Here is an 18753-nt window from a genome sequence, read left to right as displayed (position 1 = left end):
AGTGATCAGAGAGCAACGGGGAACGGAAATGCGCGCGGTCATACCTCGGCTCGCGGGCAGCTGTGGGAAAGAAACGGCTTTCAGGGCCGTTTACCTGTCGCCCTCTCCCCCCGGTAATCTCTCCCCCTCCCTCGTCGCCGCGCACTTCTCTCCGCTGCTTCCGGGGGGAACTAGTTCCTTAGGTGAGGACCGAACCACGTTCTATTCATCCCTAAGCTGACAGTGCGGTAGGAGCTAGGCGCTCGTCGAACCATTCAACTACCTCCCTTTCATCACCTGACCGTACTCTCTGCGGCGCCCGGGTACGGGACGATCACGTCGTGACTTGCGTGTCGACTTGGGGATAAATTGAACGTACAGTACACCCATGAGCGATACGAAGGTGAACAGCCCTTCTTCTTGTGTTTGACGCTCCTGCAAGTTTTGAAACAAGCTCTGTTCCAGAAGAGGGCTAGAACGCAAAGTTCAGACCCCAAGCCACGTACCATTTGAGACGTTGAGAGTTAATATAGCTTTCGGGAGCCGTAAAACAGGCAAGAAAGCAGGAGGTGTTCACCTTCATATTGCCGGAGGGTGTACACCCTTTTCACCTACAATCTGACAGTGCGGTGCAAACTACGGGCCCGTTGGTACCAGCCGTGCGTCTATTTCTCGTCACGTGATCACGTTCCCAGCCATACACCAGGGTTGTACGTACGGTACACTCGTTACAAGTAACCAAATGACTCGTGATCGACTACTTTCTGGAAGTATACTAAAATTACCTTTTTTGTTTTCTTCCCGTTCATTAATGGCGCGCTTTATTTCTACAAGTTTTCTACCCGGGGGAATCTTCGAATGAAGTCTCTGACGGGATGATGGTCTACCAAAATCGGTGCATTGAGAAGACGAGGAGTTCGTAATTCAGCGATTGTAATTTAATAACGGACAGTACGAAACCGCAAAAAAATGTGTCATCTTAAAAATTCTAAAGTAATCGGCAAAGTAACGACGAATTACTTTTTCTGTCGATTAATTAATCGATAATAAACGATTAATCAAGCGGGTTCGCGCGATGGAAGGGGAGGGGGGCGATCGATTGGTCGGTCGAGAGCGTAGCTCGCACCGCACTGTCAGCTGCGGGGTTAAGCGGAGTACAGGCGGTACACGGCTAACGGCTCTAATCCCAACATCGCTCCAGTTTACAGACGCCGGTGTGGGAGGAGGAGGGGCGGAAACCTCCGACGGCACGGCGACGACCTTGTAGATACCGCAGCAGAAGACGGAACCGAACGCTTTTTTTTTTTTCAAGGCCGCCGAGACCGTTGTACCGCGAGGTCCCTCTACCGGTCTAGCGAAGCCTAGTCAGCCTCTATCTAGGTCACCGACGCCGGTAAAGATGTCCGCTTGTGTACGGCTGCGGGCCCTTATCGAAAACGCTTGTACGGTAGTGGAAAAATAAGTAAATAAAGAACTGGATTGCATGTTGTGTTTTGGTTTACGCAACTGAGCTCAAGAAACAGGCTCTGGCAGGTCGGAATATTTATGCGAGTGTTGGATGAGCGTAAAATCGCCTTCCGGTGCGACAAATGATCACCGGTCTGAAGTTGGTCTCTTTTGACTCGGCTGAGCCGGTCGAACACGAAGGCAAGTGCGCGCAACGCTTTCGGGCTTTGTCACATGGCGATAACGGCCTTTTGGAGGAGCTCAGCAGTCAGCGAGCAAATGACAACATGAAGTCTTGGGAGTTGAGCTTCGTACCTTGCTTTGTTCTGTGGCCCAGGTGCGCGTGCTTGCCGAATGACTGCCTGTGGCCGGACTGCCCGCCGGACACCGTGCGGCGCCTGGTGAAGAAGGGCAACCGGCAGCCCGGGTCATGCTGCGATGCCTACGAGTGCATCCCGGGTGAGTTCTTCTTTTTTTCTTTTTTTTTCCCTTCGATCTTGCCTAAGGAAACGCGAGAAGGTTCAACAAGAGGAAAAGGGGGGTCGCTTTATTGTCCAGCTTCTCTTGCCCGCAGAGCTCGGTGTTTACCCAACAGAAGACCTCTGGACTAGATTTTTTTATGAGGTCATCTACAGGGTAATTCAAGGAGACGCTAGGCTCTTTAAATCGACCGCAAAATTCGGTTTCTTAACCTATCGCGCTACGACTTTGTGCAGCGTTGCCCACAGATGTGCATTTTTTTTTTTTTTTGTGAAATTTGCAAAGAGCGAACTTACCTGAGGAAAAAGTAAAGAACGAAAAAGGCTGAGCTCCTGTGGAAATGCAGCGAAGCCATCGGTCCTCAAACAACACGGCGCCGTTTCGCATGGGAGACAAGAGATGGCGCAAGCGGTCGCGACGCCAACTGCCGCCAACGAACGAGGAGACGACGCCGAGAGCCGGCGTCTTCAGCAGACAAGGAACTGCAGTTCCTTGTTATTACCGCGCCTGTTTTTGTTACTGCGACTGTCACCGCTTGCGGAACGCGCGCCGCTTTTGAGTAGAAAGAATCGTCTGCTAAAGACGCCGGCTCTCGGTGCCGTATGCTCGTTCGTTGGCGGCGTTCGTTGCGCCATCTCTTGTCTCCCGTGCGAAACGGCGCCGTGTTGTTTGAAGACCGGTGGCGTCGCTGCATTTCCGTAGGAGCTAAGCCTTTTCTTCGCTTTTTCCTCAGATAAGTTCGCTCTTTGCAAATTTTACACAAAAAATGCACCATCTGTGGGCAACGCTGCACAAAGTCGTAGCGCGATAGGTTAAGAAACCGAATTTTGCGATCGATTTAAAGAGCCTGGCGTCTAATCACCCTGTATAGTCGGTTAAGAATAAAGTTGAAGCTCCCCCCCCCCCCCCCCCCCACATTGGAGGGGAGGCGACCTCATTGCCAGCGTTCCCTCTCCTCTTAATTTGTCATCGACTATACCTAGATCGAGCCAAGACCACCTATACGCTAAGTCATTAATTATTGCACTCATTCCACACACCTTGAAAATTTTAACGCGGTAGCATTTAGTAGCTCGTGTCGCAAAAACATCTGGCGTCGGTGGAACCAAAAAATCCCATAATGCAACGTGCGGTGCCACTTGTGACGTCACGCGTGGGTGTGACGCCATTACCTTATCGAACGGCTAAATGTTCTCTGAATGGACAACCAGTCGTTCGTTTCTATAGTCTGAATTGTTATATGTACCAGTTCACTGTAGTTTAGCGCTTTTAATATGGACTCTCCTTTTACTTTCTTGTTCCCTTTCTGGTGTAGATAATGCATTTTTGTTCTCAATGGCTGCTCCTTCCTGTCACAAAGCGCGTACAATTGTACACGTGACGGGAAATCATGTCGGAAGAAAAACTTGGCCGTCTCGACAACAAACACCACTTCAGCTTGCGACGATTGCTGGCAATATAGCAATAACTGATAACAATTACCCGTGTATAGGGCAGAGATAGAGTAGCGGAAAGAAATAACGAGCGAGGACGATTTTTCTTTTCTCAATGGCAGCGCCATGCATGTTCGCTTGGTGCGCCTACACAAGCACGCAGCTCCGACTTCTCACCGCTACGGTAGCGCTGCGTCTGTCGCCACGGCGCATGCGCGGTGCTCACACCTGGTGTGCGCAAGCGCGCGGATCGCACAGAAAGAGTGATGTCCTGCACCCGTACACCAAAGAGCTTGGTCAACTGCGGCCGAAAGTTCAGAGCATGATTATAGCAGGCGCCAAATGCTGCCGATTCGACCAAACGTTCGGCAAACAAGTAGGGACGCTAATGGTACGTGCAGACACTCTCGTATACCTGTTTGCCGTCTTAGCGAACGGGAAAGAACTCGCGGTGTAGAAGGAAACGATCGGGCAAGCCGCGACTGTTGACGCTATTTGGGGTAACTAAGTGGTGGTGTGGTCCGTAATAGCGCGTAATAAGAGGAGGCGCGGTTTGCGCGTGTGCCAGACATCACCTAGATGGAAAGGCCCGGCGCATGACGTCATCGTTAGTGGACCCCGACCGTTCCCACAAGCGGCAAACACGCCGGAGCTCGACGCAAAGCGGCATACGCGTCCGTCTTGGGCTTGACCGCGTGCTGGCGCCGCGCTCGTTGTAACACGCTGCACGCCTGGATCCACTTGTGATGACGTAGGAGGGTTTGGGGGGGGGGGGGTGAAAGGTGCCGGGCCTTGTCTTATAAGCCAAAGCGTGGCTTGTCAACTTTGCCAAGCAATTACGGGTCGGCAGGTGTCTCCCCTTTTCTGCGCGTGTCGTTTACAACGTATCCCGTCGCTGTGTGTGTGTGTGGTCTCGAGGAAAAAGAAACATGATACAATCAGATTAATTTGAATACCTATTGCATTCACGATTTTGGGAGAGGGGGGGGAGAGAGAGAAAAAAGAACAGCGTTCAGTTAAACAGGGAAATAGGTGGTGTCGGGTAGACCTGTTTTGGCACGTGTTAGGGGAAAAAAGGGGGGGGGGGGGGTCGAGGGATCAATATGTCGAATTTGTTTTATGAATCTCGATGCCTCGGGAAGACATTTTGTACTGACATGGTGCGTTGTCATCATCGGTTTATTTTGTCTGCTCATGAACAGCGAAATTGCCTTAATTATGATGCGCAGAAAAGTATTACGCATTCCAACATGTCGATGCCCGTTTAATGATGTTGTTATACCGTATGATTTTTGTGGGTTATAAAAACTAGCTAAGATTATGTATTTAACCTAAGTGGTAACAGTAAAACTCAATAACAAAAAAATCTAAATCAAGAACTAACACGAAATTCGCGGCAAATTTCTTGTTTAGGATATTCAGTAAGTAGTTTAGTATTAGGCCAGAGAAGACCTAAACATTTGAAAATGCCTGAGTTAATGAGTTCGATACTGGTTCTGCTAAAGGTGTTATAAAATGTTGTATGCGGTTCATAAATTAATTAATATATATATATATATATATATATATGGGTGGTTTCATCTCAAATCGGGCAGGCTAAGAGGGTCTAATTTTTAATTTTGACAAAAAACATATATCATATATGTTGTGGGGGCATTTCTCAAATGAAGGCGGGCGCAAACCCCATGTTCCCAGATTTTCTGTTCTCGAGTTACGAAGCGTAGCAAAGCCGCAGTGGCTAAACTAGTGTTTTTGCCCGCCATAGCAGGTCGCGTGGTAGACTCCCTCTGCTGGCGCTAATTTGCTTCCTTCACCCTTTTAACCTTTTTCCCTCATTTAATAGGTACTATACGAATACCGTGATGTATTCAAATATTTTTAGGAATTTTGTTTTTCTGAATAAAATCTCAAACTCGTCGTTTAGGTCGAGTTTTGGTCAAATTTGACATTTCTTATGTCTCACAACGTTTACGTGAAGGTGGCGGAGCGACTAGTCTACATATCATAATGGTATTATGATATTTATAATGGGCTTGTTTTGGTCTTTCTTTAGTGCTAAAGAAAGAAAATTTACCTGAAGTACAGACAAAGGCGGAGCGGCGAGTCTACAGATCATAATGGTATTATGATATCTATTGAGGAGTTTCAGCGACGGTGTCACCGCCCTGGCGGCCGGTCGCCGAAAGAGAACGAGGGGGATAGGTTCGCTGGGCGTTGGCTTTGTGTAAATGCGTTGGCCGCGAACGTAGGCTTATAAACTTCGGTAGCAAGAATATTACGCGGCTCTAGTGTTCCGGTACGAGCAACAGAGGTGACACGATCTGCTACGACTAGCTACGACCACCCGCTTCAGCGATGCAGGCGTCGAAGGAGCGCAACCTGTGTACTACGCAGTCAGTCGCCGTCGCTCGACGCAGGTCGTTTGGCATTCAGGGCTTTCCGCCCCGGGTTCTTCGCTTGTACTTGGAACCGAGTATTATTTCCTGTGCTTGTGTATGTGCTCAGTGGCTGGATATGGACCTCATAGAGCAGTTCTTCAGACTCAACAGCGACTCAAATCAAAGTTGAAGGGCGGAGGGGCTTGCAGCAACGCTTTCGGTTGGTGCACGGGTGCGACGACTACACGGATAAATTTTAAGGTTGCTGCTAGCAAGGTGGGCCATAGTCGCTTTATGTTGACACGATTTTGAGTGTAAGTACTCCGTGCAAAGGCGAATCTATCGCGTTTCTAATCCACCTTTGTTTTGGTTGTTTTTAGCACGAACGACCGACTGCTAAGCAAATGCTTCTGTACGGATCACGGAGTGAATGTCTTCGGCCTTACATTGCGGAACGCCCAATAAAAAGTCATATTCGTTCAGCGAGAAAACTTCCCTTTCGATTGACTTTCTTTGATTGATAATTTCTCCCGTACTTAAGTGCTTTAATCAACACGATCGATTAAGTTTGTTTCCCTAATTAGGACATTTTTGTGCCACATGCGGCACTAATGCTTGGCACGATGTATGCCACTGGTGGTATTGTGAATCGGTTTACTTCCAAAGCTAACAGTGTGACAGGTGGGACCATTCAATTTGCTAAAAATGTGATATGGGAATTTCGTTGCATAACTAGCGTTTTACGTTTAAGATTGATAAGAAACATGCTCATGTGATGATGCATGTCTACAGCATAAGCTTTGCAGATCCAGAGTGGATGTGCTATAGGCTACAGCCTCAAGATTTTTAATCGACCAAATTGGTGATTACACGGCAATAAATATTGTGGTGGAAAACTGCCCATTGACTCGGTAAGTTTTGATTGTGACCATGGTGTGCTGTTGGCAAATTAGGTAATGGCACACCTTTTCCCTGACCATCTGGCTTCAAGGGACATTGCATCTAGATGTGCTTAAATATCTTTATTTCAAGGTTCAGTGGACCCCTCTGCATCATTACAGGAAGGCAGTCTAAAGCCACAACAAACAGCAGCAGTGAATATACAATGCATAATAAGAGGCACCAGTGTGCCAATTTGAGCATAAAAATGTTTTTGTTTTGTTTAGATAGTTTGCATTTGGTGTATAATCCGCAGGGCCCGATTTCCGTGCCCAGTGCTTAGTCTGCCAAGCTGGTGCGTAGCGTCTTCGTGCTTTTTTTCCTGGGTGGCGTTTTCTTCAGAAGTTCTTCGGCGAACGCTATTGAGCCTGAAGAACTGCTCTTGAGGCCCATATCCAGCCACTGAGCACACACAAGCACAGAAAATAACACTCGGTGTCAAGTACAAACGAAGCACCTGGGCGGAAAGCCGTGAATGCAAAACGAGCAGCGTCGGGTGACGGCGACTGACTGCGTTGCGCCCCTTCGACGCCTGCATCGCTGCGGTGGGTGGTCAAGATATGTGTGGAAGTGTTCGACGACGTGGACTCTCTCACGTTGGTGCAGTTGGCATCAAGAAAGGTACATATCAACAACGTTGCGTGTTTGAGGCTGAAACTATGACGTATACTTATGTAAACCTAAATTTATCGGTCTGCGGCTACAAACATTTTCGTTGACGCTGCTTAGATGGTGTAAGCGTTCAGGCCTCGCATTAAATGGTGTTGCAAACTCTTCGGTTGTGTATGAAAACCTATTTTTGCCCTAATAAAAGACATTTTCAAAAGGACACGTGTCTTCTGCTGATACATATCTTCCAATTTACAATGCAGAGGCAAACAGAAAATCAACTGCGTACATCTACCACTTAGCATAAGCACCTTTTGCCATTCATTCTTGAGCGCACTCAAATATCAGCTTAGGTTGCTCTTGTTTCAGAAGCTTTGCCCTGTTCTGTAAAAAGAAAACAGTTAAAAAAGCTTTACCTTCGTTCTCCTTCTCGCATCTAATACAGGCTTGTTTGTCAGCAGATCACACACAGCAGATATCAACGTGGCACATACAACTCGAATGACCGATGAGACTATTGCTATTACAGTAAAGCTTTCCACAAGAGCCAAAACGAGGCTTGTAGGGGTACACAAGCACATCGAAATGAGATTGGCGCTTCCGGGGCTTGTTTACATTATGCGTAAAAACAGGACGATCATCGGCGGCGCCCAGCTGATCGCAATATAACACCAAGGATACCGATGTTTCGATACATAGAACGCAGGATAAAGACCTCAGTCGTCCCTTGTATGCTGTAGTTGTCATACTTTCCATCCAACCGCTTTTTAGCACAATTCATTTCATTTTATTACCTCAAAGGCACTCGACTTGCGAGCGCATTGCATGAGGGGGGAAATTCATAATATACAATTAGAACTTCAAAACAGTATTTTCGCGTATATACTATTTACATCTTAGAATAATACGCACAAAAATGCACTGGGGAAAGCGTGCACACAAAAGAGCAGGAAAAAGAACACATACATGATATAACATTGCTATTTCATATATTGCGACATAATTGAATGGGTGTAAACAAAGATTAACGCAAAAAAGATCAAGATGAAAATGCACAAATATACAACAGCGTGCAAGGCAAATAAATATCAAGGTAGAGACCGCTTACTAACTGCTCATTCCAATGTACTGTTCACATTTTAATTTATATGCTGCTAGGTTAGTCTCCGATACCACTTCGTATGGCATATCGTTCCAATCTCTAATGCACATGACAACAGGCGACGAGGAAAATAATAGTGTGCGTGATTTGGGCGTCTGAATCTTGAGTTGGTGATCCGTTCTGGGTGATATATAGGAGGGCGATTTGCAGTAGGTTCGCCTAAAAGTTGATGCGCTAACCGAATAACCGAAGAGTTCTTAATGCGAGGCACGATGTAGTGTGATGCGAGGCCTGAATGGTTACATCATCTAAGCAACGTCAACGAAAATGTTTGTAGCCGCACACCGATAAGTTTAGTTTTAGATAAAGTACGCCTAATAGTTTCAACGCGCGAACATTGTTGATATGTACCTTTCTTTACACCCGCATACATTCGGTTCAACTTGATGAGCGTGAGAGCTCACGTCGAACACTTGCACACATATCTTGACTATGGCAAGATTTCTTGCCTTCGACTGGCTTAAACACTTCATCTGCAGCATCACGGTAGGTCTTGGTTGAACGATGATCGTCTCGCACACGGCAACAAACAGAGAACGACACGCTTTGTTTTATTCATACGCTATACCGGTCTACGGGCGTCGCAAGTCTATCCCCCTCTTGTCCGCCATGTTGGATCGATAATGGGCTTGTTTTGGTCTTTCTATAGTGCTAAAGAAAGAAAATTTACCTGAAGTACAGACAAAGGCGGAGCGGCGAGTCTACAGATCATAATGGTATTATGATATCTATAATGGGCTTGTAGAGCTAAAGAAAAATGTCTATAGAGCTAAAGGTGGCAGGTTCGAATCCCCGCCGAGGTGCCCGCAATCTGACCGAGTCTTATTGCGGAGAAGGCAACCGAGCCTTTGGTTACGCGTCAAAAGATCCCCGGGTTGCCGAAATGAATCCTCGGCCCTCCGCTGGGGCATGCCAGATGCCCTTCGTTGTTTTGTCACGTGAAAACCCCTAAAATTTGATTGGATTGTTGCTGTATCGTAGAGTTGGCGTGTTTCTTTGTTCCCCGGCAGCCGGCAGCGGCGACGGCGTGTGCCGGGTGGGCAAGGAGACGTACAAGACGAACGAGACGTGGCAGACCAAGTGCAGCAGCTGCTCGTGCCGCAACGGGGTGGCCAACTGCAACGACCACCCGTGCAAGGGCGTCGACGTCCACTGCTCCTGGCTCCACAAGCCGGACGGGGACTGCTGCCCGGTCTGCCTCGGTGAGCGACTCCGCCCACCTGCGCGTTCTCACTGTCCAAACGCCAGCCGCGAAAATCGCGCCAACGTCGCCGAAAACCCTTTCGCCGCTTTAAAAGCAATTCCCTGTACTTGGCCGTTCCTGCAAAGGTTGCACGCAGTTAAAGGGATACTACAACGAAATTTTGGCGCTTATCTTTTGGTCTGTACGTGTTCAAAGGAGCAGCATCACATCGGACACACCAATATCTTGTTAAAAAATACACGGAAAGGAATTTTAAAACGAATTAAACGATGAGCAAAGAGCACCTGGTGGGTGTCGCTAACGCCTCGTTTGTAATGCCCGTCTAGGAACCTTGACAGGTAGTGACGGTAACTGTCTCGCCTAGAACTATGCATGCTTTGAACCTGACGTCATCCCGACAGCTCTACGGCAAGCACAAGAGAAGAATGGAGGGAGGAACTCCCCACTCAACGGGACTCTCTTTTGCGTATCCCCAAACGTCGCAATTCTCCCTATACAAGATTATAGAAGATTTACCCGTCACTCAAAATTCACACGGAAGCAGCTTTGCGGTTATTTGCGGGTGGCTCGATCGCTGGCGTGCTTCGACCGCTTCGGTGGCTGGAACGGCTGCGGCGAGGCTGACGACGTCAGTCTCGCCTCAGCTTTGCTCATCTTGAGACAAACTACGTCACGATTGCGCCGGATGTGACGTGCCCTCTGCTGGCTGTTCTCCGAGCGCTTGCCAGAGTGGGCCGTTTATAACGAAAAATATAGCCACCAGGCTTAAAATACAAACGTGCGATTGTCATTTACGGATATTGTGGATCATATTCAGCCTATTTCTGAACACGACGGGTATATTTCAAATTTCGTTGAAGTATCTCTTTAAAGCGACACTGGCAGGGTATTTATGGTGGCCAAGGTTTTTATTTCTACATGACGTATGAGAGCCCAACTACCCGGAGCAGAATTTGCGTCTCGAAATTTGCTTTCTTTCCACCCGAAAACCACGGATCGAGAACTGGCTGGTTTGAGTCGCGCTCACTCTCTTCTCCGTGGTCACGTGCCGTTTTCTGTGGTTTAGACACAACTACCGAAGGTAATTAAAGTCATGGGCCATCGGAGGCACACACTCAATACTAAAAACATACTAAAAGATATGATACCCGTTCTTTGTGGCCTCTAAAACACTGCAAACACGTAATTAAAAAAAAAAAAAAAAAAAAAAAGTTGCACAGTTACGCGATTTCTGGTAACTTTCTCCCCGGTCCAGCTTCGGTTTCGAGCAGTTGCGTATTTTGACTTTATTAAAAATATACGTGACGCTGTAGCAAAATATTGATTGGGTAGTCTCCCGACACCATAATAAATCGCCTGGCAAAAGATTAGAAACATTTTTGGGGGAGAGTGTCAATGTCTTTTCAAAAAGCCCCTAAAAAAATATAAAGAAAAGATTTTTTAAGTCACAGTTGGGATACGCGCGTCAGAAAATTAATTTTATGCGAAACAAAATTTTTTAGGGCAATATTGACGGCGCGAGACGCGATTTAGTCGGCAGTTACCTCCCTTCCACTTGTTTTTTCTCTCGGCATTTCGTGCGCGTGGAGGAGAGGTGGATCGGCTTCGCCTTCACGACCGAGATGGTCATTCCGGAATGACCCGTGACGTCATAAACCTCGCGCACAAAATTTCAATTTTTTTTTTTTTTTTTTTGGACACGCGTGTTTTAATTAGACTGTTGAAAAGGAAAACTTTCTTCTTCTTTCTTTTTAGGGGGTAAGGGTTCTCCAAACAGGACACGTTTTCTGGAGTTCACGCTTTTGCTCTACTGAGAGTGGAGTTTTTGTTCCAAATCGCTTTAAAGCCTTTTTTTTTTTTTTTTTTTTCTTACTGGTGTTGGGGGAAAGTCATTTTTTGCATGCGTCCTGGTACAGGGGCCTGGAGCGTGCTCATCACTCGAGTTTCGGTAGCCACTTACACGCTCTGCTGGCTGCCGAGGCCTTCGCCGTTGTCGGTTCAGGATCTCCCGAAAACAAGGGGAGCAGACGACAGCGAGGGGGCGAAAAGGAAAACTTTGCAGTTTGTGTGGCTCATGTCCTCACTGAAAAACTACGCGCGCGCCAAAACATCTTTTTTTTTTTTTTTTACACGGTTATTGTTGTGTGATGTTTGGACATGCTTTGGCACTGCCGTGTATAAAATTAGCGGACGGTGTTCATGCGACACTCTGGTGTCATGTTACGCCATGACATCATGTGACACTAAATTTAGGTGAGAGATTTCTCCGCTAAATGCGAGGAACTTGTTTCATTGCGGTTCTCGGGGTGAAGGAACGAATGCCAGACCTTTTCCATCGACCTTCTACGAATGAATGGATAGTAGTGGCTGTACCCTCCGTACCGGGCGGCAGCTCGCGCCACCTAGCGATCACCCCTGGAGGTTGCCAACGCAGTGTACCTCCCGCCCATTCCAGGCTGCCTGACGTCGTCGGGGCTGCGCTTCAACAACAGCGAGCGTTGGAAGGAGGACGACTGCACCTGGTGCGAGTGCGTGTCCGGCAAGGCCAAGTGCGAGACCCAGATGTGCCAGACCAAGTGCCCCAACCCGGTCAAGCAGCCGGGCGTCTGCTGCCCCGTCTGCGAGAGTGAGTGCTCCGCCGACGTCGTCGCCTTTCGAGAAAGGTCTTCTTGCGCGTGCGCGGTGCCCACCGCCCCTTTGGGTCGACGCGCGCCTTCGACGTCACAGTGCGGCGGTGCCACCGCTTACGGCCAACACCAACTAGAATCAAAGCGAAAAATAAAAACTCGTGATTTAAAAACAATATAACTAAAAGATTAGATAAATCATGTATATTTGATTTGAAATCAGGTTAATTTGATTTAAATTGGATTTATTTGATTTAAATCGGATAAATATGACCTAAATCAGATTAATTTGATTTAGATCATATTTTTGATATTAGTTTGATTTAAATCAGATCCATCAGATTAGTTTGATTTAAATCATATCAGTTTAATTTAAGTTAGAGCGATCAGATTACTTTGATTTAAATTATATCAGTCTGATTTAAATCGGATAAATATGATCTAAATCAGATTAATTTGATTTAAATCGTATTTTTGAGATTAGTTTGATTTAAATCAGATCCATCAGATTAGTTTGATTTAAATCATATCAGTTTAATTTAAGTTAGAGCGATCAGATTACTTTGATTTAAATTATATCAGTCTGATTTAAATCGGATAAATATGACCTAAATCAGATTAATTTGATTTAAATCGTATTTTTGATATTAGTTTGATTTAAATCAGATCCATCAGATTAGTTTGATTTAAAGGGACCATGAAATGATTTTAAAATCGAATTTCATCCACCGCACGTCGTAAAAGGTGTGAAAAGGAACACAAAAACACAAGACTAGGGAGCCAAAAAAATTTATTTGCTATAGAACTTTTAAAAGAAAACTGGACTCTTTTGCGACTTCTTTCCTTCGAAAGCTCTGCCTTTTCACTACGATGCATACGCAGAATCGGTGCACGTCAGCCGAATCCACATCGCCTATTGGGTAAGAGCCTACCTCACCAGCACCGCGATCGTAAACAATAAATAGCCGGCGAATGTTTCCTAAAAAATTTGTTAAATAATATTCAGATCCACATTTTGTAGCATAATTAGAGATGTGTGGCGAAAATTGCCAAATTTGATAATGCTGAGAGCCAAGCGCCATCTATCGTGTGGTAAACGAAGCAACTACTGCGCGTGCGCAGTAGGGCAGGGCCAAGTCAGAACGGTTATTTCCTTTGGTTTCCTTCCTCTCAAAACTCTGACTGACTGAACGTTTATTTTTCTACGTGTTCATCTCGCGCGTGCCGACTTCAAGCAGCAAGAAAGAAATGTACTTAAAACAAACCACGACGAACAAGAACGCTGGATCCACAAACACCCGAGAAGAGCGACAACAGCCGCGAATCCCGCTCCGACGAAACTCTCAGAATATAGGCCTAGCAGGCACTCCGACTCGGCGCAGCGTTGCTTCGTCGCAAGACCGTCTGCCTACGACCGGCCGGCGTACTGAATGGAATATGCCCGCGCTACCCTTGTGGACCCTTCCGTATTATAGTTTGATCGCTGACCTCAATTTTAGGTTAAGAGGTGAGGTCAATCTCTTCCCCTTGTTTTCCGAGGCAGTGTTGACGAACACTCGTCGAAAAGGGACCCTCGTCGATCCTCTCCTTGTTTTGTGTGATATAGAGCTGAAATAAACGCTGTATGGATTACCTTCGTAGCACGGTATGTACACTTTGTTATTGGTATGCCATTTTTAATCTGACAGACTGCACGTCACTGTCGAGCTGTAACAGTTCGTGGGAGGTATACGTGCAATACCGGTCCAACCTTTCTTTGCCGAGTGTCGCGTCAGTATCGAGTTGCAATTGTAAAAGATCGGTCCCGAAGCGCTTACCAACAGCGCGAATACAGCACTTCATCAAACGCGCGCGTCCGCTCCGAGTGTGAACAGGTATTTACGTGGCTCTTGCTGACAGTTCAAACGTATCTTTTTTAACGTCGGCTCGCTCCTGCATCTCCGAGACCGCGAAAAACGCCGCGGCAAATTGTTCCCATCTGCACTTCCCAACAGGCATACCGGCGTATGGGACTAGTCCCATGCTGTCGCTGTAGCGCAACGTATCTCATTGAATTTCGTTCAGCTGCGATGCGGCGATGAGAGGCGCCGATTCAGAAAATACGTCGGTGACATCGGCGCAGTAAAACCCACCGGCGCACCCCAACTCGCTAACGCTCCCATCTCCTACTGCAGAGAGAACTTCCGGTTCCGGAAACATCGTACGTCACGGCTTGTTTTGCGGTCAAGAAAAAGTCGATATTTCATTAATTTTTTGTGTAGAAGTTAATAAACCGAGACGAAAACGGATGCCTGTTCGGCATTCAGTGAACATTGACGGTTTAATGTAAAAGTTATGTGGAAAAAGTAAAAAAGTCATTTCATGGTCCCTTTAAATCATATCAGTTTAATTTAAGTTAGAGCGATCAGATTACTTTGATTTAAATTATATCAGTCTGATTTAAATCGGATAAATATGATCTAAATCAGATTAATTTGATTTAAATCGTATTTTTGAGATTAGTTTGATTTAAATCAGATCCATCAGATTAGTTTGATTTAAATCATATCAGTTTAATTTAAGTTAGAGCGATCAGATTACTTTGATTTAAATTATATCAGTCTGATTTAAATCGGATAAATATGACCTAAATCAGATTAATTTGGTTTAAATCGTATTTTTGATATTAGTTTGATTTAAATCAGATCCATCAGATTAGTTTGATTTAAATCATATCAGTTTAATTTAAGTTAGAGCGATCAGATTACTTTGATTTAAATTATATCAGTCTGATTTAAATCGGATAAATATGACCTAATGCAGATTAATTTGATTTAAATCGTATTTTTGATATTAGTTTGATTTAAATCAGATCCATCAGATTAGTTTGATTTAAATCATATCAGTTTAATTTAAGTTAGAGCGATCAGATTACTTTGATTTAAATTATATCAGTCTGATTTAAATCGGATAAATATGATCTAAATCAGATTAATTTGATTTAAATCGTATTTTTGAGATTAGTTTGATTTAAATCAGATCCATCAGATTAGTTTGATTTAAATCATATCAGTTTAATTTAAGTTAGAGCGATCAGATTACTTTGATTTAAATTATATCAGTCTGATTTAAATCGGATAAATATGACCTAAATCAGATTAATTTGATTTAAATCGTATTTTTGATATTAGTTTGATTTAAATCAGATCCATCAGATTAGTTTGATTTAAATCATATCAGTTTAATTTAAGTTAGAGCGATCAGATTACTTTGATTTAAATTATATCAGTCTGATTTAAATCGGATAAATATGATCTAAATCAGATTAATTTGATTTAAATCGTATTTTTGAGATTAGTTTGATTTAAATCAGATCCATCAGATTAGTTTGATTTAAATCATATCAGTTTAATTTAAGTTAGAGCGATCAGATTACTTTGATTTAAATTATATCAGTCTGATTTAAATCGGATAAATATGACCTAAATCAGATTAATTTGATTTAAATCATATTTTTGATATTAGTTTGATTTAAATCAGATCCATCAGATTAGTTTGATTTAAATCATATCAGTTTAATTTAAGTTAGAGCGATCAGATTACTTTGATTTAAATTATATCAGTCTGATTTAAATCGGATAAATATGATCTAAATCAGATTAATTTGATTTAAATCGTATTTTTGAGATTAGTTTGATTTAAATCAGATCCATCAGATTAGTTTGATTTAAATCATATCAGTTTAAGTTAGAGCGATCAGATTACTTTGATTTAAATTATATCAGTCTGATTTAAATCGGATAAATATGACCTAAATCAGATTAATTTGATTTAAATCGTATTTTTGATATTAGTTTGATTTAAATCAGATCCATCAGATTAGTTTGATTTAAATCATATCAGTTTAATTTAAGTTAGAGCGATCAGATTACTTTGATTTAAATTATATCAGTCTGATTTAAATCGGATAAATATGATCTAAATCAGATTAATTTGATTTAAATCGTATTTTTGAGATTAGTTTGATTTAAATCAGATCCATCAGATTAGTTTGATTTAAATCATATCAGTTTAATTTAAGTTAGAGCGATCAGATTACTTTGATTTAAATTATATCAGTCTGATTTAAATCGGATAAATATGACCTAAATCAGATTAATTTGATTTAAATCGTATTTTTGAGATTAGTTTGATTTAAATCAGATCCATCAGATTAGTTTGATTTAAATCATATCAGTTTAATTTAAGTTAGAGCGATCAGATTACTTTGATTTAAATTATATCAGTCTGATTTAAATCGGATAAATATGACCTAAATCAGATTAATTTGATTTAAATCGTATTTTTGATATTAGTTTGATTTAAATCAGATCCATCAGATTAGTTTGATTTAAATCATATCAGTTTAATTTAAGTTAGAGCGATCAGATTACTTTGATTTAAATTATATCATTCTGATTTAAATCGGATAAATATGATCTAAATCAGATTAATTTGATTTAAATCGTATTTTTGAGATTAGTTTGATTTAAATCAGATCCATCAGATTAGTTTGATTTAAATCATATCAGTTTAATTTAAGTTAGAGCGATCAGATTACTTTGATTTAAATTATATCAGTCTGATTTAAATCGGATAAATATGACCTAAATCAGATTAATTTGATTTAAATCGTATTTTTGAGATTAGTTTGATTTAAATCAGATCCATCAGATTAGTTTGATTTAAATCATATCAGTTTAATTTAAGTTAGAGCGATCAGATTACTTTGATTTAAATTATATCAGTCTGATTTAAATCGGATAAATATGACCTAATCCAGATTAATTTGATTTAAATCGTATTTTTGATATTAGTTTGATTTAAATCAGATCCATCAGATTAGTTTGATTTAAATCATATCAGTTTAATTTAAGTTAGAGCGATCAGATTACTTTGATTTAAATTATATCAGTCTGATTTAAATCGGATAAATATGATCTAAATCAGATTAATTTGATTTAAATCGTATTTTTGAGATTAGTTTGATTTAAATCAGATCCATCAGATTAGTTTGATTTAAATCATATCAGTTTAATTTAAGTTAGAGCGATCAGATTACTTTGATTTAAATTATATCAGTCTGATTTAAATCGGATAAATATGACCTAAATCAGATTAATTTGATTTAAATCGTATTTTTGAGATTAGTTTGATTTAAATCAGATCCATCAGATTAGTTTGATTTAAATCATATCAGTTTAATTTAAGTTAGAGCGATCAGATTACTTTGATTTAAATTATATCAGTCTGATTTAAATCGGATAAATATGACCTAAATCAGATTAATTTGATTTAAATCGTATTTTTGATATTAGTTTGATTTAAATCAGATCCATCAGATTAGTTTGATTTAAATCATATCAGTTTAATTTAAGTTAGAGCGATCAGATTACTTTGATTTAAATTATATCAGTCTGATTTAAATCGGATAAATATGATCTAAATCAGATTCATTTGATTTAAATCGTATTTTTGATATTAGTTTGATTTAAATCAGATCCATCAGATTAGTTTGATTTAAATCATATCAGTTTAATTTAAGTTAGAGCGATCAGATTACTTTGATTTAAATTATATCAGTCTGATTTAAATCGGATAAATATGACCTAAATCAGATTAATTTGATTTAAATCATATTTTTGATATTAGTTTGATTTAAATCAGATCCATCAGATTAGTTTGATTTAAATCATATCAGTTTAATTTAAGTTAGAGCGATCAGATTACTTTGATTTAAATTATATCAGTCTGATTTAAATCGGATAAATATGACCTAAATCAGATTAATTTGATTTAAATCGTATTTTTGATATTAGTTTGATTTAAATCAGATCCATCAGATTAGTTTGATTTAAATCATATCAGTTTAATTTAAGTTAGAGCGATCAGATTACTTTGATTTAAATTATATCAGTCTGATTTAAATCGGATAAATATGACCTAAATCAGATTAATTTGATTTAAATCATATTTTTGATATTAGTTTGATTTAAATCAGATCCATCAGATTAGTTTGATTTAAATCATATCAGTTTAATTTAAGTTAGAGCGATCAGATTACTTTGATTTAAATTATATCAGTCTGATTTAAATCGGATAAATATGACCTAAATCAGATTAATTTGATTTAAATCATATTTTTGATATTAGTTTGATTTAAATCAGATCCATCAGATTAGTTTGATTTAAATCATATCAGTTTAATTTAAGTTAGAGCGATCAGATTACTTTGATTTAAATTATATCAGTCTGATTTAAATCGGATAAATATGATCTAAATCAGATTAATTTGATTTAAATCGTATTTTTGAGATTAGTTTGATTTAAATCAGATCCATCAGATTAGTTTGATTTAAATCATATCAGTTTAATTTAAGTTAGAGCGATCAGATTACTTTGATTTAAATTATATCAGTCTGATTTAAATCGGATAAATATGATCTGAATCAGATTAATTTGATTTAAATCGTATTTT

The 18753-nt window shown here is 41.5% G+C and overlaps 1 protein-coding gene across 2 annotated transcripts in view; it reads left to right on the top strand.

Moving 5' to 3' along the window:
* Positions 1–18753, top strand: part of LOC8044006 (cysteine-rich motor neuron 1 protein) — a 117854-nt gene that overhangs the window by 83154 nt on the left and 15947 nt on the right. For both annotated transcript variants that reach the window (XR_006077321.1, XM_042288470.1), the window contains exons 3-5: positions 1763–1884; positions 9437–9628; positions 12086–12256. Coding sequence is in view for 1 of the 2 variants with exons in the window: in XM_042288470.1 (XP_042144404.1) it covers positions 1763–1884; positions 9437–9628; positions 12086–12256 (485 nt within the window). In the remaining variant the exon portion in view is untranslated. The remainder of the gene's footprint in view (positions 1–1762; positions 1885–9436; positions 9629–12085; positions 12257–18753) is intronic.

Source organism: Ixodes scapularis, unplaced genomic scaffold (genome assembly GCF_016920785.2).
Source record: "Ixodes scapularis isolate PalLabHiFi unplaced genomic scaffold, ASM1692078v2 PGA_scaffold10__122_contigs__length_95168666, whole genome shotgun sequence".
Lineage (NCBI taxonomy): Eukaryota > Metazoa > Arthropoda > Arachnida > Ixodida > Ixodidae > Ixodes > Ixodes scapularis.
Note: the sequence above shows the minus strand (reverse complement) of the source record. Positions and strands in the feature narration are given on the sequence as shown.